This window comes from Amblyraja radiata, chromosome 19, assembly GCF_010909765.2.
Source record: "Amblyraja radiata isolate CabotCenter1 chromosome 19, sAmbRad1.1.pri, whole genome shotgun sequence".
Classification (NCBI taxonomy): Eukaryota; Metazoa; Chordata; class Chondrichthyes; order Rajiformes; family Rajidae; genus Amblyraja; species Amblyraja radiata.
In genome coordinates, this window is record NC_045974.1 from 20,330,017 (window position 1) to 20,357,529 (window position 27,513).

The window sequence follows — 27,513 nt, forward strand, 5'->3', positions numbered from 1 at the left end:
CGTGTTCCATTCAATAGTTTTATTGATTGTTTTGGTATTAAATATATTTTTTAGTAGAGCTATATTTCCAGTTTACAGCTGTTGAGGTTCTCACAGAGTTGATGCAACCAAGACATGTATCAAAATCAGTGCCTCCAGCATTCCAAGGCTGACTTTTAACTAAAAGATCAAGCTCGGGTTTCAACCATTTACAGTAACACAAGTCTCAAGAGCTCTTGCTTTTTCCAGTTTAGTTCCCAAGGGAAGCCCCCCCACCCACATGCAGGCGATGGGGAGGGGGAAACATTACCTCCTGCAGGAGAGAAATGGTGGCAAAACCACGGTAAGACCCCAATAAACAGTACCCGGCTGTAAAGCGCTAAAGATGTCCTTCCACAACAGGACTCCAGTGTTAAGTACCTTGATATTCCCCTCTAAGTTACACAATGTTCTGCATCATAGTGGGTGATGCAGGAGTACAGAGTACAGAAATATGTAGATGTATAATGCCAGCACAGAGAAAATTTGGAAAGCCTGATGACATTTAGATAAATGCAGCATCCGCGATATAACATGAAGACAGGTTGCGTTAACTTGGCTTCTATTGGTCTGGAGTGTTGGGTCAAACTTGTCCAAGCATTTGCAACCATGCAAAGGACGGAGGGAGTACATATTCCTCCAGGGAGGAAACAGAGGAGGGTTGACTTAACGTAGAACCAAACAGTTGGAGTGACACCTGGAAGAATGTTCTCACAAAGCTGTGAGGAACTCTTCCTGGTCCATGGAATCTAGACACCAGGGGGAATAACTTGAGGTAGTGGCAATTGAAAATGTTCCAACTGAAGGATAATATGGGTTCAGAGGGCTGAATGGCCTGCTCTTCTTCTTCCAAAGACAGTTCCTTGACTCTGTAGCGGTGACTCGAGAGGTGCCTGCACCCGACTGGGGCACGGTGTGGACTACACAACCACAGACCACTCCCATAAGTCCCACCACTATTACCCAGGGCAGGGGCAGTTTATAGGGGGGGTTCTCCAGAGAAGGGGACTTCACCCCTGGCACCACCCCCTCCCCACGAGGGTTGTGGGGAACCAAGCACTTTCCACGGATGTGCTGGTGCACATCCAACCTTCAAAGTAAGAAGCATTGGAGGTCACAGCCTGATGTCTCCTGCTGGAGATGGTGGCAGCAGCAAAGGGCTTATGCAGAGAACAGAGGCTCCCTCCCAACACTACCCAAGACAAGCAGGGAGACTGAAGGCACCTCAGTCACCCCACCAACAAACTATTGGAACCAGCTTGGCCATATCAAGGTGCAATAGCATCCAATGCAGCCATGAATACCTACTCTCCCTCTATTCATTCATTTGCTCGGGAGTACGCACAGAACCAACACACAAGGCGGATGGTCTGTTTGGGGCCCTGGAATGGTTGGGGTCATGACCCGCCCCGTAACTCAGTGCCCAGCTTCCTGACGTTACACTGACTCGGGCGAGTTGGAAACTTTCGAACAAGCAACCTTCCCTCATCGCACAAGGACACAGAGCACTGGAACAACTTACTGGGTCAGGAAGCATCTGTGGAGAACATGGATTCGGGGTCGGGATCCTTCCTCAGATTGACCTTGCCCACGCGTTACCCTGAAAGGTGAACTGCCGAGAATTGAACCCAGATAGTCCGTGCCAAAGAGCGCTGGGCCATCAGAAACTGGATTTGGACAGCATGATTCCATGAGTAAGCAGACCGACTGTGGAACACTCTGCCCTTTGGTCCTGTCTGAAGACATTTCTGCTCTGATAAACATCTAACATTTTAACTTCCACCAACCACCCCGGACAACCTGCCTCGCCCTCTGCTGCTACAGAACGCCCTCCCAGGGCACCTGGCCAACTCACTCATCACCCTGCCCGCAACACCATTTTACCTCCACCTGAATCACAAACATAAATACACAAACATAAATACAGAAGGAGCGAGGAACATCTTGCACTTTGCTGACTGCAGGACATTTTGCCCAGGAAATGGTCTCCTGTGGTGTCCATGGAGCAATCTAGAGACCATGGTTCAGTAGTAAGAGACACCATTAGCCAGTGCTGTAACTAAGAGAGTAACGGCTAGGAATGTCCCCGTATTGGTCCTTAACGGGCTGCTCTGATTCCCACTGTCTGTGGGCATTCAGGGGGCAGGGAGAGTTCAAGGGGCTGCCCTCTTGCACTGTAATCCTCCGCACCACAATATTATTTTTCAATGGTCCGAGGATATTATTAAAAGTTAAATACAAGGTCCTGCTTTAGTGTTTTGCAGCCCAGAGAAGGTGGGGTGAGATCACTTGCGACTCCTCACCCCAGGGCCACAGAGATGGGCAGGGTGTGGGGTGGATGGGCTGAGACTGGATGACCTCCAGGGTCAGTTTCTCCCCTCCCACCTTCTCCAGAAGGGGACTCAGATTAAGGAAGGCCAAAGGTGGTGGACGCAGGTGGAGCACGGGTTCAGAGTCGGGCTCGGGACACGGGCCTGTAAGAAGAGCCTCCGGTCATCAATGGAGGGGTTAATGCTCGGTGGGGAGTCTTGAGGCAAAGCTCGGCCAAGGAAGGCCAGTCAATGAAGATCCAAGGCTGGGATGTAGGCAGTGAGCGCACAGCAAGATCCCACAGGCAGCAATGCATGATCACCCGCGGTTAAATATTGACCTGTGCACCACCGATGGGGTATCCCTGGAGCAGACCCAAGGGGGCTTCCCTGCCCAAGTTCACTGCCCGCACACCACCTTCCCGGCAGCCAGTCCCGTCACTCCCTGGCCCGGGATCCCCCAGTCATCACCAGGTAATTGTCCTCGTCCCGTCTCGGGGGGCGGTGGGAGGGGGCCGAGGGTCCAGCTTTCACGGCAGAGCGGGCCAGAGTGGCCGGCTGGGCCTTGGGCCTAGGCCTAGAGGTTTTGGCTGTCTGAGCCGGGCCCTGGAGCAACTTCACTGGGGCCAGAGGGTTACGAGGGGTGTGAGGGGAGGGGGAAGGGGCGGGGGAGGCCGCTGGGGCTCGCGACAGGCCCGAGGCCTTGGTTGGGACAGGCCCTGCGACAGGCACGGCCCTGCGACGGTGCAGGGGGGGGGCCGGAGAACGGGCGCTCAGCTTGGGGGCGGGTTCAGCCACGCCCAGCCCCGGGGGTCTCCTCAGGGGGGTCCTGCCCGGAGTCCTGGGGGAGGCCCGGGCCTGGCGGCATCGTCCAACTCCGAGCCTCGGGGTCAGAGGTAACTCAGGGGCAGGGGAGCAGACCCGAATGCTGGGGGATGGCCGGGCCTGGCGGCATCGTCCAACTCCGAGCCTCGGGGTCAGAGGTAACTCAGGGGCAGGGGAGCAGACCCGGATGCTGGGGGATGGCCGGGCGGGGGAGTGGGTGCAGCGGCAGTGGGGGGAGGGGCGGGGGGTCTTGGGGCGGGGGGCTCCAGACCGCTCCCAAGCCACGATCTTCTCCTCCAGTGCCGTGAGGTGCAGCACACGGCATGGGTCGTGCTTGAGTAGGAAGCCCTGGAGCGTGTCCCAGCCACCGCCAACACGGACCATCACGTGCTTCCCGTGCAGCATCTGCAAGCAGAGGGGAGGGTCATGCAGCAACCAAAACAGGCCCTTCAGCCCAACCCGCCCATGCCGACCACAATGCCCCACCTGGACTAGTCCCACCTGCCTGCAGTTGGCCCACATCCCTCTAAACCAGTGATTCCCAACCTGGGGCTATATGGCCTCAAAGGGGCCGTGGCAAATTTCAGGGGAGCCACAGAAAAATGTTGGGATTTAGAGGGCCACAGGTTCAATGAAGGGGGCCACAGAGCTACCACCCTGTTGCCTCCTAAATTTCAGTTCTAGTAAATTTAAATCTATGTAGTAGAAATATTTTTGATGTTTGGGGAATAGAATAAAAGAGAATATATGTGCAATTAATAGACTGATATTTTTATGGAAGGTATTATAATATTGTACTTTTTTTCCACTAATAATGTCAGGGGGGGGGCCACAGAAAAATTAAAGGATCCCAAAGGGGGCCATGAGCTAAAAAAGGTTGGTAACCACTGCTTTAAACCAGTCCTACAGTGGCACAGCAGGTAGAGCTGTTGCCTCAGTGCCAGAGACCTGGGTATTTATTAGGGCCAGGTTTGAAGCAGATGTGCCTAGCAAGTTATTTTTAATCTACCTACCTATCTATTATCCATCCACGCGTGTTGACTGAACCTCAACATAGATCACCCATGGTCAAGGCCACTGGCCTCCTAACGGAGGGCCATCAACACATTAGTCCTTTCATTCACCAGCTTCATTACTGCGCGGCTCCAAACCCTTCATTGACCCACAATATGGAACCCAGCAAGCAGTTCAAATCCATGCCCTCACAACAAGTTCTGCATTCCCTCTCCACGTCGCATCGTAGACTTACCCTGATGAAAAGTATCTTCTGACCCAGGCGATAGCGACCTTCGGATAAGAACTCGATGGAGAACCGGTGGGAACATTTGCAAGGAGGGTCGTTGGCAATTACTTTCACCTGAGCACAACAGAGCGATGAAACGTAGAAAGAAGGAACTGTAGGCGCTGGCTTACAAAAAACAAGACAAAGCGCTGGAGTAACTCTTTGGGTCAGGCAGCGTCTCTGGAGAACATGGATCGCTGATGTTTTGGGTCTGAAGTAGGGTCTCAACCCGAAATGTCATCCATCCGTGTTCTCTGGGGACGCCTGACCCAACGAGTTCCTCCAGCTCTGTGCATCACAATAACATGACGGTGGAAAGTGAAATTACCGAGTTAATGGGTCTTGATGGGGGACGGGGTGCGATGGCTGAGGGGCCCAATGCAGCACAGTGCCGCAGCAGGAGAGTTGCTGCCTATTACAGTGCCAGGGTCCCGGGTTTGATCTTGACCAGATGTGCCACGTGTACGCAGTTTTTGTATGCTCTCCCTGTGACCACGTGGGGTTTCTCCGGGTGCTCCGGTTTCCTCCCACATCCTAAAAGATACATAGGTTTGTATATCTGTTTTTCTTTAGGAGGTGGGAGAATAGACCTAGTGTACAGTATGGCCAGTGTGGACTCGGTAAGCCTAAGGGTCTGTTTCTGCACTGTATCTCTAAAGGCTAAAGAGAGTTGGGATTGGAGACAAAAAACACAATTGGAAAGATCCCCAACACCCTTTAGAAAATGCTTCAGTTCCCCTTTCAACTTGGTTGTTAAGATCACAAGGTTAAATCTGGAAATACCAGGTGCATCAAAACAAAATAAATTCATTGATATAGAAATTCATTGAAATAGAAGACAGATGATAGACGGCACTCACCGCTTGATGAAGCTCTTTGTTATGACAACTTGGCTTTGGGTTTTCTGCATGAGCGACGTGTTTGGAGTTGGTCAGCAGAGATTCCTCGAGTTCAATTTCCTTCTCTAGTTTCACTAGTACCGGAGGCTCCACCCCAAAGCTTCAACACAGAGCCACAGTTAGTGCTCACCAACACCACACACCGTTCAAACATCAAACAAATGTGCAATTGCTCCAAAATTCAGCTGAAATTATATTGAGTCTAGAGCGCAGAGACCTCACTGCTCCGTGCCCATTTGCCCCAATGTACCACCGCCCATCTCTTCCCCCCTCTCCCATCAGGCAAGTGGTACAGAAGTTTGAAAACGCACACCTCCAAATTCACAGACAGTTTCTTCACAGCTGTTATCAGGTAACTGAACCATCCCATCGCCAACTAGAGAGCGGTCCTGACCTCCCATCCACCTCATTAGGGATATTTGATCCATAATCTGACTTTATCATCAGTCCTCAATGTTATATCTTGTACTTAATGTGGTGCTCTTTATCCTCTATCCGTGCACTGTGCATGGCTTGACTGTAATCACCTATAGTCTTTTCTTTGACTGGGTAGCACACAACAAAAAGCTTTTCACTGTACCTTGGTGCATGTGATAATAAGCTAAGTTAAACACTCCATCTCCCACAAGGACAACAAATATTTCCCCCAAAACAGTTTATCCCCCGGCAGCTTATTCTCTGCACGCCAATCTCCAAAGTTACTTTTAAGCAGCTCTCTATTTCCCCAATCAAAATTGCATTACAATCTATTTAGTCTGTGTAATACAAATGGTGTTGCCCAATTAATTGATCGCCATATATCCAATTCATGTTGTGGAAAACGTGTTACAGCAGAACTGCCTGCGTTGAGAAGGAGCAACCATCATGTTGAGCGACAGAGCAGGGCCAAGTGAGCTTCTCCCATTCTATGTGGACACTGTCATGCAAGCTAATGGGCCAATCTAAAAGATGTTTCAGCTGGCCAAAGAATTTGATAGGGTGGGCAACGAGAAACTATTTCAACCGTGTAGGCAAGTGGAAAGGGAACAAAGTGGAGCTGATGGTCATGAAGAGAGAAGTTGTGGATGTACAGGGATATCGGTGGCACAGTGGTGGAGCTGCTGCCTCACAGCGTAAGAGACTCTGGTACGATCCTGACTGTGGGTGCTGTCTTTCCGGAGTATGCACGTTCTCCCTGTGATCGCGTGGGATTTCTCCGGGTGCTCCGGTTAACTCCCCCCACTCTAACAGCGTTACAGGTTTGTATGTTAATTGGCCTTTGCGAAGTGTCCCTAGCGTGTAGGATAAAATTAGTGTACAGCTGATCGCTATTCAGCACAGAATCGGTGGGCTGAAGGGCCTGTTTCCATGTTGTATCTCTAAACTAAACTAAAGAAGGGATTGAATGGAACTGAGGGGAACTGGCGTGGACCAGATTCATCCTTCCCCATTGTTTAATAAATAAAAGCAGAACGAGAAGCAAAGATTGACCATTAAGGTGAGAGGCAGAAAGTTTAAAGGAGATGTGCGTAGCAGGTTTTTTTTTTTTAAAACAGAGACAGGTAGGTGCTGGCAACACACCTGCATTAGGGGTGATGGTGGATGTAGATAGAATAGTTGTGTTTAAGAGGCTTTTAGGTAGGTGTATGGATATGGATCACGTGCAGACAGAGGAGATTAGTTTAACCTGACATCATGTTAAGCACGGCTTTATGGGCTGAAGGGCCTGATCCTGTGCTGTACTGTTCTATGACATTGTACCAGAAGTCGATGATGATCACTGCTGTGGCCCAGTACGTTTGCTTGTTGAGAGCAGTCACCTCCACCCTGACCATAGAGTTGTGTCGACGGAGACTCGTTGGGTTGTGTTCTAAATCTCTCCGTTCTCCGTGCACACCCCTACAACACTCTACTGTGCAACTGGGCTGCTTCTGAAAATATTCATTCTGGCACAGATCTGTAGCTGGAAGGGCACTGCCTAGGGGATTAACACTCTGCGATTCCTCCATCTCAGAATAAACAGTTAAACAAAGAGGAAAGTTTCCACAACCCCACTATTTACTGGTGATAATATAATAGTATTCATTAGTTTCAAAGCAAAATGGCAAAACAAATAAAGGCAGGCAGGATGTGGTTAATGGGCTGAATGGGCTGAATGGTCTCCATCTATTTCCATGGATTCTCGAGTCACAGCAGAGGTTATATAAATGATTAGATTGTAGAGTCATGAAGTCGTACAGTGTGGAAATACTGTAAACCCTTTGGCCCAACTTGCCCACATTGTCCAATCTACACTAGTTCCACCTGCCTGCTTGCCCATATCCGTCTAAACCTGCCCTATCCATGTACCTGTTTAAATGTTTCCTGAATGTTGCGATAGTACCCGACTCAACTACCTCCTCCCCGGCAGCTCGTTCCATATACCTACCACTCTTTGTGTGAAGAAGTTATCCCTCAGATTCCTATAAAATCTTTCCCTCCTCAACTTAAACCTCCTCAGGTTCTCGATTCCCCTACTCTGGGCGAGAGACTGTGCGTCTACCTGATCCATTCCTCATGATTTTGTACACCTCTATAAGATCACCCCTCATCTTCCTGCACTCTGAGGAATAAAATCCTAGCTTGCTCAACCTCTCCCTATAGCTCATGACCTAGAGTCCTGGCAACATCCTCGTAAATGTTCTCTGCACCTTTTCCAGCCTCCATCACACTTACCGGGACACAATTCGGCCAATTTCGAGCAGACACAGACACACCTGCCGGGGCTGCTTGTGCAGCACTGGAAGAGAAACAGACAGAGTTCTCATCACAATCGACATCATTAAACACAACTCCATTAACACAGGCCCTTTGATCAGCATTAAACACAACACTATTAAACATAACACCATTAACACAGGCCCCCTGATCACCATTAAGCACTACACCATTAGCACAGGCCCTCTGATCACCCTTAAACACAACACCAGTAACACAGGCCCTTTGATCAGCATCATTAAACACAACACTATTAAACATAACACCATTAACACAGCCCCCTTGATCACCCTTAAACACAACACCATTAAACACAGGCCCTTTGATCAACACCATTAACATAGACCCTTCAACCCCAAGGCACCAATGATCACTGCAGAGATGCAGCAGCTCATGGCTTAAGACACAGAGTGCTGGAGTAACTCACTAGGTCAGGCAACATCTCTGGAGAACACGGATAGTAGACGTTTCAGGTCGGGAGCCTTCCTCAGACCGACTCCCAGCTTACATTCCCAGATCTGTTAGCAGAGGTGTGGTGCTTTTGATAACATGGTCAGGTGCCAACTACTCAACATTTCCACGGATAGGAAGGGATGAGAGGGCCACGAGCCCACTACAGGCAGATAACACCACAAGACCGCCAGGCATAGGAGTATGATTAGGCCATTCGGCCCATCAAATCTACTCAGCCATCCAATCATGGATGATCTATCTTCCCTTTCATCCCCATTCTCCTGCCTTCTCCCCATAATCTGACACCCTTACTGAACAAGAACCTATCAATCTCTACTTAAAGTACCCAATGACTTGGCCTCCACCACCTTCAGTAACAACAAATTCCACAGATTCACCACATTCTGGCTAAAGAAATTCCTCCTCATCTCCATTCTAAAGCTTGGGCCGAAGGGGCTGTTGCTGTTGCTGTTCAGCTCTATGACTAGGATAAATTATGAAGTAAGGGGATCAAAGATGGAGAAGAGATTGGTAAGTGATAGGTGGAGAAACAAAGAATTATAGATGCTGGTTTATACCAAAGATAGATACAAAGTGCTGAAGTAGCCCAGCATGTCAGGCAGCATCTCTGGAGAAAAAGGATGGGTGACATAGGAGATGGAGGGGGGGGGGGGGGGGGAGAAGCTGCAACATCCAGACTCGTATTCCCCATTTTTACATTGTCACAGACTACTCAATGCTCAAGTTGTGTCCTTCATTAATAATTACAGCAAAAAAACAACTTGAAACGGACAGAGCAGCATTTGTACAAACCCCAAGTGGAATGAAAGATCGTCCACGTTTCCAAAGGCTGTCTGCAGCCTGACCTTTGGAAGAACAATAGTCAGCTGCGACCGTGGGAGGTGAGATTGCTGGGGATGGGCTGAGCAACACTGGAGCACTGTGGAGTACAAAGACCCTGCCCTGCAGCCTGCTAACAGAGCCCTTGATTCACCGACCTGGGAGCGGGTTTTGACAGAGATGGTGGGTCACGGACCGAGGGCGCGAGTGAATGGAGGGGATTCTACGAGCTTCCCTGGACAGCTGCCCAAAAACTAATTGGGAATGAGAGGCCAGGACTCAGTGCAGGCTCGGTGCCAGGGAAGGAACTTCAGAGGTTTTGTGCAAGTCAGGAAACACTGCAATGGCCCCACGCAGTCATGTACAGATGGAGGAGGGAGACAAGGTTTCACCAACAACTGGATTCCCTCGCACTATCGAGCGTCTAGAGGTGTACAGTCGAGGGGATACCGACTAGTTGTATCATGCCCTGGTTAGGTTACTCGAACGACCAGGAACAAAGGAATGCCAATAAATAAATAAAGCATCCACTTCCCTAGAAGATCGAAGAGATTTGATATCAAACTTAGACAGGTGTTTGGTAGAGAACATACTGACTGTATCGCGCCCCGGTTCGGTAGCTCAAATGCCCAGGACTGAAGGAGACGGGTAACGACCTCCCCACCATCGAAGGGATCTACAGGAGGCGCCTCAAAAAGGCTGCCAGCAAAGACCCACATCACCCAGGCCGCTGCCCCACAGCTCCGCTGGTCTGGTGTCAACCCTGGGAGAGAAACCATCCAACCAACAACTAGAGAGCAATCCTGAGCTACTCCACTATATTGGAGACCCCCCGACTATCTTTAATCAGACTTTACCTTGAACTAAATGTTGCTCACATTATTCCCTTTATCGTGTATCTGTGCACTGTGGACACCGCGATTGTAACCATGTATTATCTTTCCGCTGAGTGAAGAGCACACAAAAGCTTTTCACTGTACCTCGGTACACGTGACAATAAAGCTAAACCTAGAACATGCATGGAATTCCCTATTTAAAGGTCATTGGAGCTTCATGCAAGGGTCATTGCACCGAGTAGCATTATCTCCAGGCAAAACATACATTGTTGTGCATCCATAGACAACGGCAAGGATGAGGGGGCATCAGATACATACCCAGTCCCTCAGACTCGAACAGGTAGGTCTCGTCCACTCCAATGGCTCTGCACCACGAGAGGAAATTGGCCGTGTTGTCGCGAGCAAAGAAGGATCCCGAGCTGGCGTCAGCTTTACACCGAACCCTCCGCAGTGTGAAATGCTGCAGACAGTGAAAATAGCAAAATCAGGCAACTTTCAATTAAGCAATTTCCTGGAGCTAGTTTGAGATACATTCCAGCTTCTTTAGTTTAGTTTATTGTCATGTATACAGGTACAGTGAGCCTTTACTTGCGTGCTATCCATTCAGAAAGATTATATATTATTACAATCAAGTCGCCCGCAGTTTATAATCCCAGGATAAAGGGAATAATGTTTAGTCCAAGATAAAGACCAGTAAAATCCGATTAAAGATAGCACCAAGGGTCTCCACAAGGTAGATGGGAGGTCAGGACCACTCTCTAGTTGGTGATAGGATGGTTCAGTTGCCCAATAATAGCTGGAAAGAAACGGTCCCCGAATCTGGAGGTGTGAGCTTTCAAACTTTTCCACCTCTTGCCTGATGGGAGATGGGAGAAGTGACCAGGGTGAGACTCGTCCTTTATTAAGTGGTTTTTCCTCCCCAAATCAGTCTGAAAAAGGGTCCCGATCCAAATGTCACCTATCCATGTTCTACAGAGACGCTGCCCGACAAACCGAGTTACTCCAGCACTATCTTTTTTTTGAGAAATGAAACGTTTATCACCTCCACTACCAGCTCGTAGGGTGCGGCATTCTAGCACCGTAGTGAGTCCCTCTGACCTCATCTCCCAAACCATTGGGCTGTATAAGATCATGAGAGGAATAGATTGGGTAAAGGCATAGTTTTTGATCTGGAGCTGGGGAAATCAAGAACCAGAGGGTACAGGTTTAAGGTGATAGGAGAAAGATTTAATAGGAAATATGAGGGGCAAATTTAATTTTATTTTAAGGGTGGTGAGTGAATAGAACAAGCTGGAGGTGGTCATTGAGGCAGGTACAATCACAATATTCAACAAAACATTTGGACAGGTACATGGATAGGTTTAGAAGGATATGGACCAAATGCAGGAAGGTGTGACCAGTTTAGATGGGGCACGTTGGTCGGCATGGGCAAGTTGTTCCCGTAGGGCCCGTTTCCATGCAGTTTGATCAACTCCACTAGCACAAAGGAAAGGGCAGTGGGTGACTAGGGACACCAGCACCTACAGGTTCCCCACCTACAGCATCCTACCAGGGAAACAGATTGTCGCTTGTTCACCGTCGCTGGGTCAAAACTCTAGGACTCATTCAAAAACTGCACTGAGGCAGCACATTCCTGCTGTAACGTTTGATAACTTTCTTCACTGTCCACACATACCATTTTCAAGTGTCATCTGCCAATTTACTAATAGTGCCTTCTACATTCTCATCCATGGTATAGATGACAAAGATGAGGTGACAAAGATGAGAGGACAGGAGGGGAGAAAAAAAAAAAACACTCAATCACAGAGAAGGCTTTAAATCAACAGGGATTGGAAAAATAAGTTAAAAATACTATTTTTTAACCCAGGCCAGCCCTGGGCTCTTTATACATTTTAATACGAACAGACGAAACTATTGTATTCTGTCACGCATATCTGTGGGAGGCTTCAAGCAAATGCTATCTCTTCAATCAGAAATCTGAACTGCATCCTACCAAGTTCTAATCACGAGATGGAAGCGACATGCACAGAGTCTCTTGCCGAGGGTAGATGAATTGAGGACCAGAGGGCATAAGTTTAAGGTGAAGGGGAAAAGATTTAATAGGAATCTGAGGGGTAGCTTTTTTCACACAAAGGGTGGTGGTTGTATGGAACAAGCAGCCAGAGGAGGTAGTTGAGGCAGGGACTATCCCGGCATCTAAGAAACAGTTAGACAGATGCATGGATAGGATAGGTTTAGAGGGATATGGACCAAGCGCAGGCAGGTGGGACTATTGTAGCTGGGACATGTTGGCCGATGTGGGCAAGTTGGGCCTGTTTCCACACTGTATCACTCTATGCTTCTGTGACAGAGACAGATCCTTCCCCTCTGTGGGGTTGTTGATGGAGATCTGCTAATGCCTTCAATTATTGCCCTTCTGTCAAACATGCCCAAATGCTGGGCAGCCATTACCAACTGTACTCAAAGCAGAATGTTCGCCTCTACAGAGTTAAGTTGTTGCTGAATTCAGAAACGTTAGTGGCCAATTTGTACAGAGCAGGATTCCAAAGGCAGCAACTTGAAACCACTGGGAAACATTTTTGAACGATAAGTATTAGTCCCAATACTGGATTTGTTTATTATTGTCACGTGCACCAAGGTACAGTGAAAAGCATTTTTGTTGCGTACTAGCCAGTCAACGGAAAGGCTATACATGATTACAATTGAGCCGTTTACAGGGTGCAGATGCAGGATAAAGGGAATAATATTTAGTGCAAGATAAAGTATAGTAAAGTCCGATTACAGATAGTCCAAGGGTCTCCAATGAGGAACATGGGAGGTCAGGACCACTTTCTAGCTGGTGATGGGATGGTTCAGTTGCCTGATAACAGCTGGGAAGACTGTTCTGGAGGCGAATCTGGAGTTGTGCGTTTTCACACTTTTGTACCTCTTGCCCAAGGTTTTCTCGCTCCTTTATTTCACTCCTCCACCTCTCCTTACGTGGCATTCTTTTGACCCTTTTCCACCACTCACCTTTATCACTTACTCCACCAATCTGCCAATCACCTGTCTGAAGACCCAAAACGTTACCTATTCCTTTTCTCCACACATGCTGCCTGACCCGCTGAGTTCTTCCAGCGCTTGTGAACACCATTGTGCATCACGCCCACACCAGTCTCAGGTACATGCAGTTCACCCAACACCTGCCCCCTCCATCACAGCATGTTTGGGTTTAGTTTTATGCTTTTCTCTGTACTGAGGTACAAAGCTTTGTTTTGCAAGCTTTCCTATTAGATCAGATACACCTTACACGAATACAATAAAGTCAAACTCAAGTACAACAGGTAGTGCAAAGGGAAATATAGAGTGCAGAATATAATTCTCAGTATTGTAGTGAATCAGTTCCAAAGACAAAAGTCCAATGTCTAAAGTAGGATAGAGGTAAATCGGACAGTATCCTAGCTTATGGATGGATCATTCGGAAGCCTAATAACAGAGGAGAAGCTGTTCCCGAGTCTGGTGGAGTGCGGTTTCACGCTTCTGTACCTTCTGCCGGAAGAGAGAAGGGTGCAGGGAGGAGGAGGAATGAGACTCCAGGATTGGAACTGGGACTCACCTCCACGTTCTCCAGATTCCTACATTCCTTCACTTTCTTTTGGAGAAGAGCGATTAGCTTGCAGAGTGCCACACCATTGTCCAGGTTCTTCATGAAGTTCTCTGCTCTGAGCTCCTTCCCTATGGTGCCAATGGGGTTAGTTAGTCCTTGGTATATCATGGTCATGTGTACAAAGACACAATGAGAAAATATGTGCGTGTACTACACAGTTGCACCATACTACACGCGAGTTCAATCACGCCATACATCAACAGGAAGTGCAAAGAGAAAATTACCAGAGTGTAGAATACATTTATTGCCTTTATCCTGTATCTGTACACTGTGGCTGGCATGATTGTAATCATGTATGGTCTTTCCGTTGACTGGTTAGCATGCAATATGAAGCTTTTCACTGTGTCTCAGTACACGCGAGAATAAATTAAACTAAAGTGTTGCAGCGTTATAGGGATAGTATAGATAAAAAGAAAAATGCAATGTTCACAATGAGGTAGGTTGGAAGATCGGGACTACATCCTAACTCGTGGGAGGACGATTCCGTAGTCCGATAATAGCAGGGAAAAAACCATTCCAGAATCTGGCGGTATACGACTCCAATGCGTAGCACAACGTACCTTCCCCGAAGGTGTAGCAATGTTTTCAGTTTTGGTCACTCTGCTACAGGAATGATACCCTGAAGCTGGAAAGAGTGCAGTGAAGATTTACAAGAAGGTTGCCAGGACCCAAGGGCCTAAGCTATAGTGAGAGATTGGGCAGGCTAGGACTTTATTTCGTGGAGCGCAGGAGGCTGAAGGGTGATCTTACAGAGGTGTATAGAATCACAAGGAGAATAGATAGGGTGAATGCAGGAGTACTTTGCAGCAGGGTGGTGGAAATCAAGAACTAGAGAGCATGGGATAAAGGTGAACGGGAAAAGACAATAGGAATCAAAGAGCCAACATTTTCACTCAGAGGGTGGTGAATATATGGAATGAGCTACCAGAGAGACTAGCATTGATAGAGCTTGGATAGAAGGACGTTGCCATGCTGTATGATACAATTAAAAGATTTAAACAGCATTTGGGCAGGTACTTGGATAGGAAAGGTGTAGAAAGTAAAATGGGTTTGGAGTGGATAGGCATCATGGACAGCATGAACGAGGTGGGCCGTAGGGCCCGTTTCTGTGCTGAGCGAGTCTATGATTCTACAGCCATGATCCGAATGTCACGTGTAACCTGGGCACACATTAAAGGTGAAGCGACTTGGGATGGGGTCAAGGCTCACCTAGTAGCCCACTGAGCCAGATGGCCAGGTCTTCCTGCATGGGGACCAGGGTGGCCTCGTGCCGCACGTTCAGCCACTGGTCGTACCGAGAAACGTCAGTCAGACCCGGACCGTGGCAAGGAGTCAACGGTGGCCTCGGCGACGACAGCTCATCCCCAAACCACATCTGCAGAGAGAGGGCACAGCGTCACACCGAGCCCTCCCACCCACTGGCAGTTCACAATTAAACCATTCACAAATCCAATCTCCCTCTTCCCCCCTCCCCCCTACATCAATACTTTCCTCCCCTCACCAACCATCTTCCCCCCTAAAAAAAAAACTCACACTGCCACACTCTTCCCTCCCCTCTCCCTATACCTCCTCCCTGCTCACTCTTCCCCCCACCGCACTCACCAGCCTTCGCATCCCCCCCCAAAAACCCTTCCACTTTCTTCCCCAGCCCTCCCTTTAGCACACATTCCGCACCCCCCTCTCCAACCCCCTCTCCCCCTGACCAGAGGTCCAGTGTGGACCCGGTTCGCTCCATAATATGTGCATGTCTAGGGGCAACTCTGGTCTGTGAGCAGCCTGTGGAGTGGGGTTGCATCCAAGGGGACCTGCATTCATAGAGCACCTTTCCAGCTCTCAGGTCATCCCAAACACCTCACCTTGTGACGTGCTGACATAGTAAATGCCAGGCAGCGCACAGCAGGATCCCACTTAGAGCAGGCCCCTGGAGCATACACTACTCCACAAACAGCCGCCTCTTCACCTGGGCAACGTGGAGCACTGGAAACCTGCACGCTGGTCAACATTTGGAACAGGGAGATCTTGTACCTTAGCTTTCTAGAGTAATGCAGACTTCCATACCTGTGTAACTCCATCACACACATGGAGGGATCTTACTGCAGTACAACTCCACAGACCCTGATGTAATAAAAAGGAACTGCAGGTGCTGGTTTATACCAAAGATCGACACAAAGTGCTGGAGTAACTCAGCGGGTCAGGCAGCATCTCTGAAGAACGTGGGTAGGTGACGTTTTGGGTTGAGACCCTTCTCCAGAAGACCCATATAAGGGTCCAGGCCCAAAACCTCACTTATCCATGTTCTCCAGAAATGCCGCCTGACCCACTGAGTTACTCCAGCATTTACTCAGTCTGAAGAAGGTTCTTGACCAGAAACATCACCCATTCCTTTTCTCCGGAGATGTTACCTGACCCACTGAGTTGATCCAGCATTTTGTGTTTATCTTCGATGTAAACCTGCATCTGCAGTTCCTTTCTACTGATGCTGCCTGACCCGCCGACTTACTCCAGCACTGTGTGCCCATCCTCAGGCCCTGATCTCTGGATAACTCCATTACACCTCAGGCCCTGACACTCACTAACTCAATTATACACAGGATGGGATCTTACTGTGGGACAACCCCTTAGACCCTGATATCCCGTTAACTCCATTGAACACCATGAAGGCTCTTCCCCATCCAGAGACCAGAAGGCACAGCACAAACCATTACTGGTGCTGACTGACCTGTGGAATACATCCCTTGTCAGTGCCAATCATTTAGAAAGTGCACAATCCGTAAATGACAGTGATAATCACACTAAGGTATTAAAAGGTAACCGCTCCATTCATGGTTTTACCTTTCATCAGCGAAACAAAAATTAAACCAAACGCCAATAAAAGTGACCTTACCCGGAGACCTTTCTGCAGAGCCATAGTTCCTTCCCGACGTCCCTTCCTGAAAATTAGAATAAGCGAGATCAGAGGGGCATTGGCGTTAGGATTATTATTTTAGGGCAATGTAATAAAATCCGCACTCCTTGGATTTATCTCCTTAATCTGCACAAATCCCATGAATTTTGGAGTCCATTCTGGTGGTCCCTCAGGAGTCAAGGATAGCATAGTCATAGCACGGGAACAGGCCCTTCGACCCACCTTATCCATGCTGGCCGAGTTGGCATACTGGGTCAGTCCCATTTGCCTGCATTTCACTCATATCCCTCTAAACCCCTCCTACTGTCTAAATATCTTCTAAAAGTCATTATTGTATCAGCTTCTATCGCTTCCTCTGGCATGTAAACACAGATACAGACTACCCTCTGAGTGAAAAGGTTCACCCCCGAGGTCCCTTTTAAATCTCTCCCCCTCACCTTAAGCCTGTGCCCTCGAGTTTTAGAACCCTCTACCCTGCAAAAAGGACTACGAGCGTTCACTTTATCCAAGTCCCTCATGATCTTGTTCACCTCAATAAGGTCACCCCTCAGCCTTCGACGCTCCACAGAAAACAGTCCCGGCCAATCCAACCTGGGATGAGAGGTGGTGGAGACGAACGGGAGAGCTGCTGCAAAGAGTGGGTGTTGTCCCATTCACATCTGCATTTACAGGGACACGACTGAGACAGAGCCAGATCGGCAGTGTGGGAAGAGAGAGAGAGCGAGAGAGAGAGACCAACACACAGAGCCTAGAAAGCAAGAGGTCCAAAGCAATTAAAACATACAGTCTTTTGGCCAGGGAAGGGGAAATCGAGAACCAGACAACATTGGTTTAAGGTGAGGAGGGAAAGATTTAATAGGAACTTGAGGGTTAACTTTTTCCACAGGGAGGGTGGTGGGTGTATGGAACGAGCTGCTGGAAGAGGTAGATGAGGTAGGTACTATTGGATCATTTTAAGAATAATATAGACAGGTACATGGCTATAAGAGGTTTAGAGGGATATGGGCCATATACAGGCAGATGGAACAAGTGGGGCTCATGTAGTGGGAGCATGTTGGTTGGTGTGAACAGGTTGGGCCGAAGGGTCCGTTTCCACACTGCATGACTCTAATTCTAACTGAGCAACAGGATGCACAACCAGAACCGTAGTACTTACCAACAGAGGCTGAAGTCCTCAGAAGTGATTCCTTAACCCGGACACCCTCTCGTGAACGGGCCACATCGTTTGGTGAAAGGCACTCCTGAAACACAAAAACCAGTATTACAGTTACACCCTGTGCATTTCCATATGGTTTGCATATGCAAAATACAAAGAGCAAGGCAGCCAGCTGGCAAAATGTAGAAACAAAGAATTGCAGACAGCCAGGTAGGTAGTTCAGCGGTCTAGAAACCAGAACCTATCGCCGCTCCATTGTGCCCTCACCGGGAAGTTAACAGGCAATAAATCCCCTCTATTCCAGCTTCAGGAGAGGAGAACAAGGGCTGTCCTTGTCTCAGGCAGAAGCAAGCAGTGGTGGGCCGCGGGGGTCTGCAGGAGGCTCTAGGAGAGGGACAGGGGGCCCCACAGGCTGCACTGTTCTGTTTCTGGTCTCGCTGCAGCACAAACATGCGGCCACGCCCCAATACAAGGAACACCCACATGAAGTGTTGCAGCCCAACAGAAAGAAACCTCCTTTTATTCCGAGGCTCTGCCCTCTGGTCCAAGACTCTCCCACTACTGGAAACATCCTCTCCACGTCCACTCTATCCAGGCCTTTCATTACCCAGTAGATTTCAATGAGATTTCCCCCAACATCTTTCCAAACGCCAGCAAGTACAGGCCAACGCCGTCAAACACTCCTCATAAATTAACCCAATCATCCCTGGGATCATTCTCATAAACTTCCTCTGGATCCTCCCCAACGCCAGCACATTCTTCCTCAGACACACACCCCAAAACGGCCCACAAATATTTCAAATGTAGTCTGACCAACAACCTATAAAGCCTCCTTGCTTTTTTTTGTTCTATTAGGATGTTGCCCGAGTTAGGTTATTAGGTATCAGGGAGGTTGACAAGCTTGGATTGTTTTCTCTGGAGCGTCAATCGTTGATGTGACAGAAATTTATGGAATGATGAGAAGCACAGATAAGGTAGACAGTCAGAACCTTTTTCCTGATGGAAATGTCAACTACCCAAGGGCATAGCTTTTAGGTGAGAAGAGGAAAGTTTAAAGGAGAAAAGTTTAACAGAGAAGCGCTGGGCAAGTTTTTCTTTGAATAGAGATTGGAGGACGTCTGGAACACACTGTCGGGAGAGGGGACGTAGATACAAAGGCTTAAGTGGCATTTAGACAGACACATGAACAGTCACGGAATGCAGACAGATAGGATTAATTTAGATTGGTATCATGGTCATCAGCACATACATTGTGGGCTGAAGGGCCTGTTCCTGTGCTGTAGTGATCTACCAAATAATTACTGGTCCACCTGTTGTAAATAAAACTCCATCTGTAAGAACTCAGGCAGTAATAGGTTGTCCAGCTCAGACTGTACCAGCAAAATGCAAAAGCACTAGATTCCCCCCACTAGTCCTCCTGTAGCTAGAGTGTAATCTAAATCTTCCAACCCACCTCATCGTAGCCCCTTCACTTTCACTGTAACACTATAACGTTGTTAGACTATATTCTGTTCTTTGGCAATCAAGGACGAGTTTCACCCCAGACACTCCCTCTTCTCCCCTCTCCCATTAGGCAAGAGGGACAGAAGAGTGAAAACACACACCTCCAGATTCAGGGACAGTTTCTTCCCAGCTGTTATCAGGAAACTGATCCATCCTATCACCATCTACCTCATAGGAGATCCTCAGATAATCTTCAATCGGACTTTACTTTGCACTAAACGTTATTCCCTTTATCCTGTGACTGCACACTGCGGACAGCTTGATTGTAATCATGTATAGTCTTTCCACTGACCGGATAGCACGCAACAAAAACAAACTTTTCATTGTACACACGACAACATTGTGCACACAACAATAATAATCTAAACTAAACTTATTTTTCTCTTTACACTACCTGTAATACTTGTGTACGGTTTGATGGGATAACACAAAAACAATATTTTTCACTGTATCGCCCAAGACTGTAAGGAACTGCAGAGAGTTGTGGATGCAGCCCGGTCCAATACTCAGACTAGATTCCCCCTTAATCTACACTTCACGCTGCCTCGGGAAAGAAGCCAACATAATAGGAGAGGACCACTACTCACACCCTGGTTATTCCCTCTTCTCCCCTCTCCCATCGGGCAGAAGATACAGAAGCTGGAAAGCAGACCACCAGATTCAGGAACAGCTTCTTCCCCGCTGTTATCAGGCTACTGAACATACCTTATACATTTTTATCCTCACTTTCTCTGCAGCTGCAACACTATATTCTGCACACTGTTTATTTTCTATGTTGCACCATCTGATGTATTCAAGAGTCAAGTGTGTTTTATTGTCACATGTCCCAGCCAGAACAATGAAATTCTTACTTGCAGCAGCACAGCCTAATATATAAACATATCTCACGCACGACATGATTTGCGTGGACATTAGCAAAACAAAAAAGGCTGGTTAGCACACCACAATGATTCTTCACTGTACCTTGGTACAAGTGACAATAGACTAAACTACACTAAACTCTGTGCTGTATCTCGGTACACCTGACAGTAATAAACCAACACCATCACAATCTACTGTGCCAGGAGCTTCAGATTTTGTGCTCAGCTCTCTGAAAGGAGTTTTTAACCCATCATTTTCAGAGCCAGAGGCAGGAGCGGGACTGAAGGTGCGGCTGACTGCGCAGCCACGGCGCACAACTGATATTCACCGGACCCCAGCCAACAGTCCGCTGCAAGGCTCTCTCTCTCCAGCAGGCAAGCAGGGTGCACAAGGAAGCTTTTTGTTCCCTGCAACACAAATGTGAGTCATTTCTGCTGTGAGTAATTGCAGGAATGGACAAGTTCCATTTTTATTTTTAAATAAATCAGCTGCAAAGGAAAATAAGACACATACACGCCATCTTGCCGCCCTCTCCATCACCCCCATCTAGCCTCTCCCTAGCTTACCATACCCCCCCCCCCCCCCCCGCCGCCTACCTGCTCCTAGCAATACAATACGGTTTTATTCGTCACATTGCACATAAAGTGCAAGTGAAATGAATTTGTCAGCAGCAGCACAATGATAAAGAACACACAATAAAAATGTGTGTACCCCCCCCCCCCCCACACCCATAACATGACTGAAAATCTTAACACAGAGCACATTTAAAACATAGTTTTTCTGGGTTTAGTTCCAGAGTTGAATTCTCAGTCACTCCCTGTCCTCGTGACTCTTTCCCACAAGTCACTAATCCCTGGAACTCTCAACTCCCTACTCACCCAGTTCTGGCGAGTCACTCACCCAGTCACCACACATTCCCAGTCTCCCTGTAGTAGTCTGCCATTCCCTCTTCTCCCCTCTCCCGTCGGGCAGAAGATACAAAAGCTTGACTGCACATGCCCCCAGATTCAGGAACAGTTTCTTCTCCACTATTATCAGACTAGTGAATAGTCCTCCCATAAGCTAGGGTGTAGTCCTGATCTTCCAACCCATGTCATTGCAGACCTTGGCCTTTTTATTCTGTAACTGTAATACCATAATGTTGTAACACTATATTCTGTACTATAGTATTTTTCTCTTATTACCTGTTGCAAGAATCATAGTGTGGAAACAGGCCCTTCGGCCCAACTTCCCTCACCGGCCAATATGTCCCACCTGCCTACGCTTGGACCATATCACTCCAAACCTGCCCTATCCATGTCTAACTCATTTTTAAACATTGGGATAGTCCCAGCCTCAACTACCTCCTCTGGAAGCTTGTTCCATACACCCACCATCCTTTGTGTGAAAAAGTTACCCCTCACATTCCTATAAAATCTTTTCCCCTTCACCTTGAAACTATGTTCTCTGGTCCTCGATTCCCCTACTCTGGGCAAGAGACTATCTATTCGATCTATTCCTCTCATGATTTTATACGCTACTATAAAATCACCCCTTATTCTCCTGCGCTCCAAGGAATGGAGACCCAGCATACTCAACCACTCCCTATTGCTCACAGCCTCTAGTCCTGGCAACACCCTCTTAAATCTTCTCTGAACCTTTTTAAGCTTGACAATATCTTTCCTATTACATGGTGCCCAGAACTGAACACAATATTCTAAATGCGGACTCACCAACGTATTTTCCAACTGCAACATGAGCTCCCAACTTCTATACTCAATACTCTGACTGATGAAGGCCAATGTGCCAAAAGCCATTTTGACCACCTTATCTACCTCCAACTCGATCTTCCAGAAACCATGCACCTGTACTCCTAGATCCCTCTGCTCTACAACACTCCCCAGAGGCCGACCATTCACTGTGGAGGTCCTGCCCTGGTTAGACGTCCCAAAGTGCAACACTTCAGTTCTCTGTATAAAATTCCATCAACCATTCCTCAACCCACCTGGCCAATCGAGCCAGATCCTGCTGCAATCTTTCACAACCATCTTCACTATCTGCAAAACCACCCACTTTTGTATCATCGGCAGACATGCTAATCTTGCCCTGTGTGTTCTCATTCTTGTGACTACCTGTTGATTGGATAGTATGATCTGAGCAGATATCATGCAAATGAAAGCATTTGTATCTTTGCACACATGACAATAATATACAAGCCTTTCAAGCCATCTAGTTCATTGACCCTGCTGCATTCAACAATTCTGCCGTCATGCTGCAGAAAGTAGAGTCCAAAAGAGATTCACAAGGGGGTTGCCAGGAATGGAGGGCTGTAATTATAAGGAGAGATTGGATAGACTGCGTTGGCTCTCACTGGAATGTAGAAGCCTTATCAGTATTTAGAAAAATGATGAGAGCTCGTGATAGGGTCATCAGGATATTTTTTCACCAGGGCAGGGAAGACCAGAGCTATTGAGCAGCACAGTGTTGCAGTAGAGTTGCTGGCTCACAGCGCCAGAGATCCGGGTTTGATCCTGAGTACGGGTGCTGACTATACAGTTTGTACGTTCTCCTCATGACCACGTGGGTTCTCTCCAGGTGCTTCAGTTTCCTCCCACACTTCAAAAACATGCAGGTTTGCAAGTTAATTGGCTTCGGATAGGGGACTGTCCACGCCTACCTTTCTTGACAGACACCAGGAACGCCCACTAACAGCTGCCCTAGTGCCCCCAGCCCCTCTCCTCACCCCCAGACCCCCCCATCCCCTCCCCTCCTCAACCCCAGACTGCCCCAACGCCTTCACACCCTCCAACCACCCCATCCCCTCCCCGCCACATCCCGTCCCCTCCTCACCCCCTAGACTACACCATCCCCTCCCCTCCCCACCCCTGGACCACTCCATCCCCTCCCCACCCCTGAACCACTGCATCCCCTCCCCTCCTGTTTTATCTCCCCTGCCCTTTTTAAAAAGGGCGGCAGAGAGAAAATAGGGAATTATAGACCAGTTAGCCTGACATCAGTGGTGGGGAAGATGCTAGAGTCAATAATAAAAGACGAAATAGTGGCACATTTGGATAGCAGTAACAGGATCGGTCCGAGTCAGCAAGGATTTATGATGGGGAAATCATGCTTCACTAATCTTCTGGAATATTTTGAAGATGTAACCAGGATAATGGACAAGAGAGAGCAAGTGGATGTAGTGTGCCTGGACTTTCAGAAAGCATTTGATAAGGTCCCACATAGGAGATTAGTAGGCAAAATTAGAGCACATGGTATTGGGGGTAGGGTGCTGACAGGGATAGAAAATTGGTTGGCAGACAGGAAACAAAGGGTAGGAATTAAAGGGTCCCTTTCAGAATGGCAGGCAGTAATGAGCGGGGTAACGCAAGGCTCGGTGCTGGGACTGCGGCTATTTACAATATATATTAATGATTTGTATGAAGTGATTAAAAGTAACATTAGCAAATTTGCAGGTGACACAAAGCTGCGTGGCAGTGTGAACTGTGAGGAGGATGCTATGAGGATGCAGGGTGACTTGGACAGGATGGGTGAGTGGGCAGATGCAGTTTAATGTGGATAAATGTGAGGTTATCCACTTTGGTGGCAAAAACAGGAAGGCAGATTATTATCTAAATGGTGTCTAGTTGGGAAAAGCAGAAGTACAACTGGATCTGGGGGTCCTTGATCATCAGTCACGGAAAGTAAGCATGCAGGTACAGCAGGCAGTGAAGAAAGCGAATGGCAAGAGGAGTTGAGTATAGGAGCAAAGAGGTCCTCCTGCATTTGTACAGGGCCCTGATGAGGCCACACCTGGAGTATTGTGTGCAGTTTTGGTCTTCAAACTTGAGGAAGGACATTCTTGCTATTGAGGGACTGCAGTGTAGGTTCACGAGGTTAATTCCCATGATGGCGGGACTGTCATATGTTGAAAGATTGGAGCGACTGGGCTTGTATACTATGGAATTTAGAAGGTTGAGAGGGGATCTTATTGAAACATATAAGATTATTAAGGGCTTGGACACGCTAGAGGCAGGAAACATGTTCCCAATGTTGGGGGAGTCCAGAACCAGGGGCCATAGTTCAAGAATAAGTGGTGAGCCATTTAGAACGGAGATGAAGTCTCTGGACAAAGTCAGCATGGATTTACAAAAGGTAAATCATGTCTGACGAATCTTATAGAATTCTTCGAGGATGTAACTAGTAGCGTGGATAGGGGAGAACCAGTGGATGTGGTGTATCTGGACTTCCAGAAGGCTTTCGACAAGGTCCCACATAAGAGATTAGTATACAAACTTAAAGCACACGGCATTGGGGGTTCAGTATTGATGTGGATAGAGAACTGGCTGGCAAACAGGAAGCAAAGAGTAGGAGTAAACGGGTCCTTTTCACAATGGCAGGTAGTGACTAGTGGGGTACCGCAAGGCTCAGTGCTGGGACCCCAGCTATTTACAATATATATTAATGATCTGGATGAGGGAATTGAAGGCAATATCTCCAAGTTTGCGGATGACACTAAGCTGGGGGGCAGGGTTAGCTGTGAGGAGGATGCTAGGAGACTGCAAGGTGACTTGGATAGGCTGGGTGAGTGGGCAAATGTTTGGCTGATGCAGTATAATGTGGATAAATGTGAGGTTATCCATTTTGGTGGCAAAAACAGGAAAGCAGACTATTATCTAAATGGTGGCCGACTAGGAAAAGGGGAGATGCAGCGAGACCTGGGTGTCATGGTACACCAGGCATTGAAAGTAGGCATGCAGGTGCAGCAGGCAGTGAAGAAAGCGAATGGTATTTTAGCTTTCATAGCAAAAGGATTTGAGTATAGGAGCAGGGAGGTTCTACTGCAGTTGTACAGGGTCTTGGTGAGACCACACCTGGAGTATTGCGTACAGTTATGGTCTCCAAATCTGAGGAAGGACATTATTGCCATAGAGGGAGTGCAAAGAAGGTTCACCAGACTGATTCCTGGGATGTCAGGACTGTCTTATGAAGAAAGACTGGATAGACTTGGTTTATACTCTCTAGAATTTAGGAGATTGAGAGGGGATCTTATAGAAACTTACAAAATTCTTAAGGGGTTGGACAGGCTAGATGCAGGAAGATTGCTCCCGATGTTGGGGAAGTCCAGGACAAGGGGTCACAGCTTAAGGATAAGGGGGAAATCCTTTAAAACCGAGATGAGAAGAACTTTTTTCACACAGAGAGTGGTGAATCTCTGGAACTCTCTGCCACAGAGGGTAGTCGAGGCCAGTTCATTGGCTATATTTAAGAGGGAGTTAGATGTGGCCCTTGTGGCTAAGGGGATCAGAGGGTATGGAGAGAAGGCAGGTACGGAATACTGAGTTGGATGATCAGCCATGATCATATTGAATGGCGGTGCAGGCTCGAAGGGCCGAATGGCCTACTCCTGCACCTAATTTCTATGTTTCTATGTTTCTATGTTTCTATGAGGAAAAACTTTTTCACAGAGTTGTGAATGAATTCACTGCCTCACTCCCACGGACCGTCCCAACCCTCACCTCTTCCCACCCTCCCCCCTTCTCACTCACCCAGTCTCTCCCCCACCCATTCCCTCCCTCCCTCGTCCACCCACCCCTCCTCCTTCCCAGTAACTACCGTGAATACGTTGTTGCTTCCCTGCGCTATCGTCCCAGACCAGTCTCACCTGCTCCCGCTCTCCGCTCCACTGCTGGGCTGGGCTGGCTTGTCCCCGGCTCCCTCGTTCACCTCTTCTGTTCCGGGCTGGACTGGGCTGGTTTGTCCCAGGTCTCTGTCCCGGGCTGTCCTGTCCTGTCCTGTCCCGGTCCCTGTCTCTGTCTCACTCTCAGGTCACTGTCCCGGGCTATGCTGCCCTGTCTTATCCCGGGTCGGGCTGGGCTGGGCTATCCCGGGTTGGTTTGGGCTATTCCGGGTCACTATCCCTGGTCACGGTCCTGTCCTGTCCCGGGGGGTCACCGCTGTCCCGGGGGATCACCGCTGTCCCGGGTTCACCGCAGTTACCGGTCACTCCGCGCTCGAACCGCCATCAGCTTTAAATCAGCGCCGTTCGAATCGACCAATAAGGACCGGGGGGCGGGGCGGGATGGGCGTGGCCAGGAGAGTGACGCGGCCGGTAACCAGGGGACGCTGTGTGATTGACATCTACCTAATGCGGAAGCGTAGAGGACAGCTAGTGGATGGAGTGTGTCTGTGACTGTGGGTGTCTGTGTGCAGGCCCGTACGAAGCTTTTCAAAAAGGGGGGTGGCATGACAGGATTACAAAAAACTTAATGTGAATTAGTGTGCGCGCTGCGCACATCACGAGCGCGAAGCGTGAAGTCCCTCGATGCCGGGGTCCAGGGCCCGCTTAAGGGCCCTGGAAGCTCAGGGGTTTTAGATGCTCTCTGATCCATTCTGAGCCTTGTTTTGGAGCATTTTTGCACCAACTATATGACCAATATTTCAGAAATTAACAGGAATCTGAGGTAGCTTTTTCACACAAAGGGTGCTGGGTGTATAGAACGAGCTGCCAGAGGAGGTAGTTAAGGCTGGGACTATCCTAATGTTGAAGAGACATTTGGACACGTACATGGATATGACAGATTTAGAGGGACATGGGCCAAACTCGTGTGAGTGGGACTAGTGTAGATGGGACATGTCGGTCGGTGTGAGCAAGTTGGGCTGAAGGGCCTGTTTACACACTGCATCATTCTATGACTAAAAAGTGAAGAAGAAAAATGCTTGTAGATAAGTAGAGCAGATTTGAAAGAGGAGTGAAATGTAAAGGCTGAGAGAGGTTTATGGGTGGAAAGGAACATAGGAAAGGAGGGGGGAGAGTGGGCTTGGGCAGATGGGTGAAGGGAAAATAGTCACAAAGTGCTGGAGTAACTCAGCGGGTCAGGCAGCATCTGCGGAGAATATGAATAGGCGACATTTCACAGAATGCTGGAGTAACTCAGCGGGTCGGGCAGCATCTGTGGAGAACATGGATAGGTAACATATCACAGAGTGCTGGAGTAACTCAGTGAGTCAGGCAGCATCTGTGGAGAACATGGATAGGTGATATGTCACAGAGTGCTGGAGTAACTCAGTGGGTCAGGCAGCATCTCTGGAGAAAAGGTATAGATTATATTTCGGGTCAAGACCGTTCTTCAGTAATATTCATGATGTGCCATGCATAGTCATTCCTGAATGTTACCCAAACCATTGTGAGCTACTTTGTTACGGTGCTTGCCCTCTCCAATAACATCTCTGCTGCCTTGGGTGATGCAGGACAGGACAAGCTTTGGGAC

The 27,513-nt window shown here is 48.3% G+C and overlaps 1 protein-coding gene across 2 annotated transcripts; it reads right to left on the minus strand.

Annotated features, from left to right (window-relative positions):
- On the minus strand, nt 1-26,020 carry LOC116983948 (growth arrest-specific protein 2-like). Of its 2 annotated transcripts, none has more exons than XM_033037897.1 (10): nt 25,908-26,020; nt 17,906-17,990; nt 16,729-16,774; nt 15,054-15,219; nt 13,794-13,912; nt 10,517-10,658; nt 8,028-8,091; nt 5,295-5,433; nt 4,402-4,509; nt 1-3,557 (listed from the first exon to the last, which is right to left on the minus strand). In XM_033037897.1, exons 3-10 carry the CDS (start codon nt 16,750-16,752, stop codon nt 2,766-2,768), a joined length of 1,554 nt encoding a protein of 517 aa, XP_032893788.1. In that variant the 5' UTR covers nt 16,753-16,774; nt 17,906-17,990; nt 25,908-26,020; the 3' UTR covers nt 1-2,765. The 2 variants fall into 2 exon arrangements, with proteins under 2 accessions (XP_032893788.1, XP_032893789.1); XM_033037898.1 differs by lacking the exon at nt 25,908-26,020 and adding an exon at nt 18,173-18,397.
- Nucleotides 26,021-27,513: the final 1,493 nt, after the last annotated feature.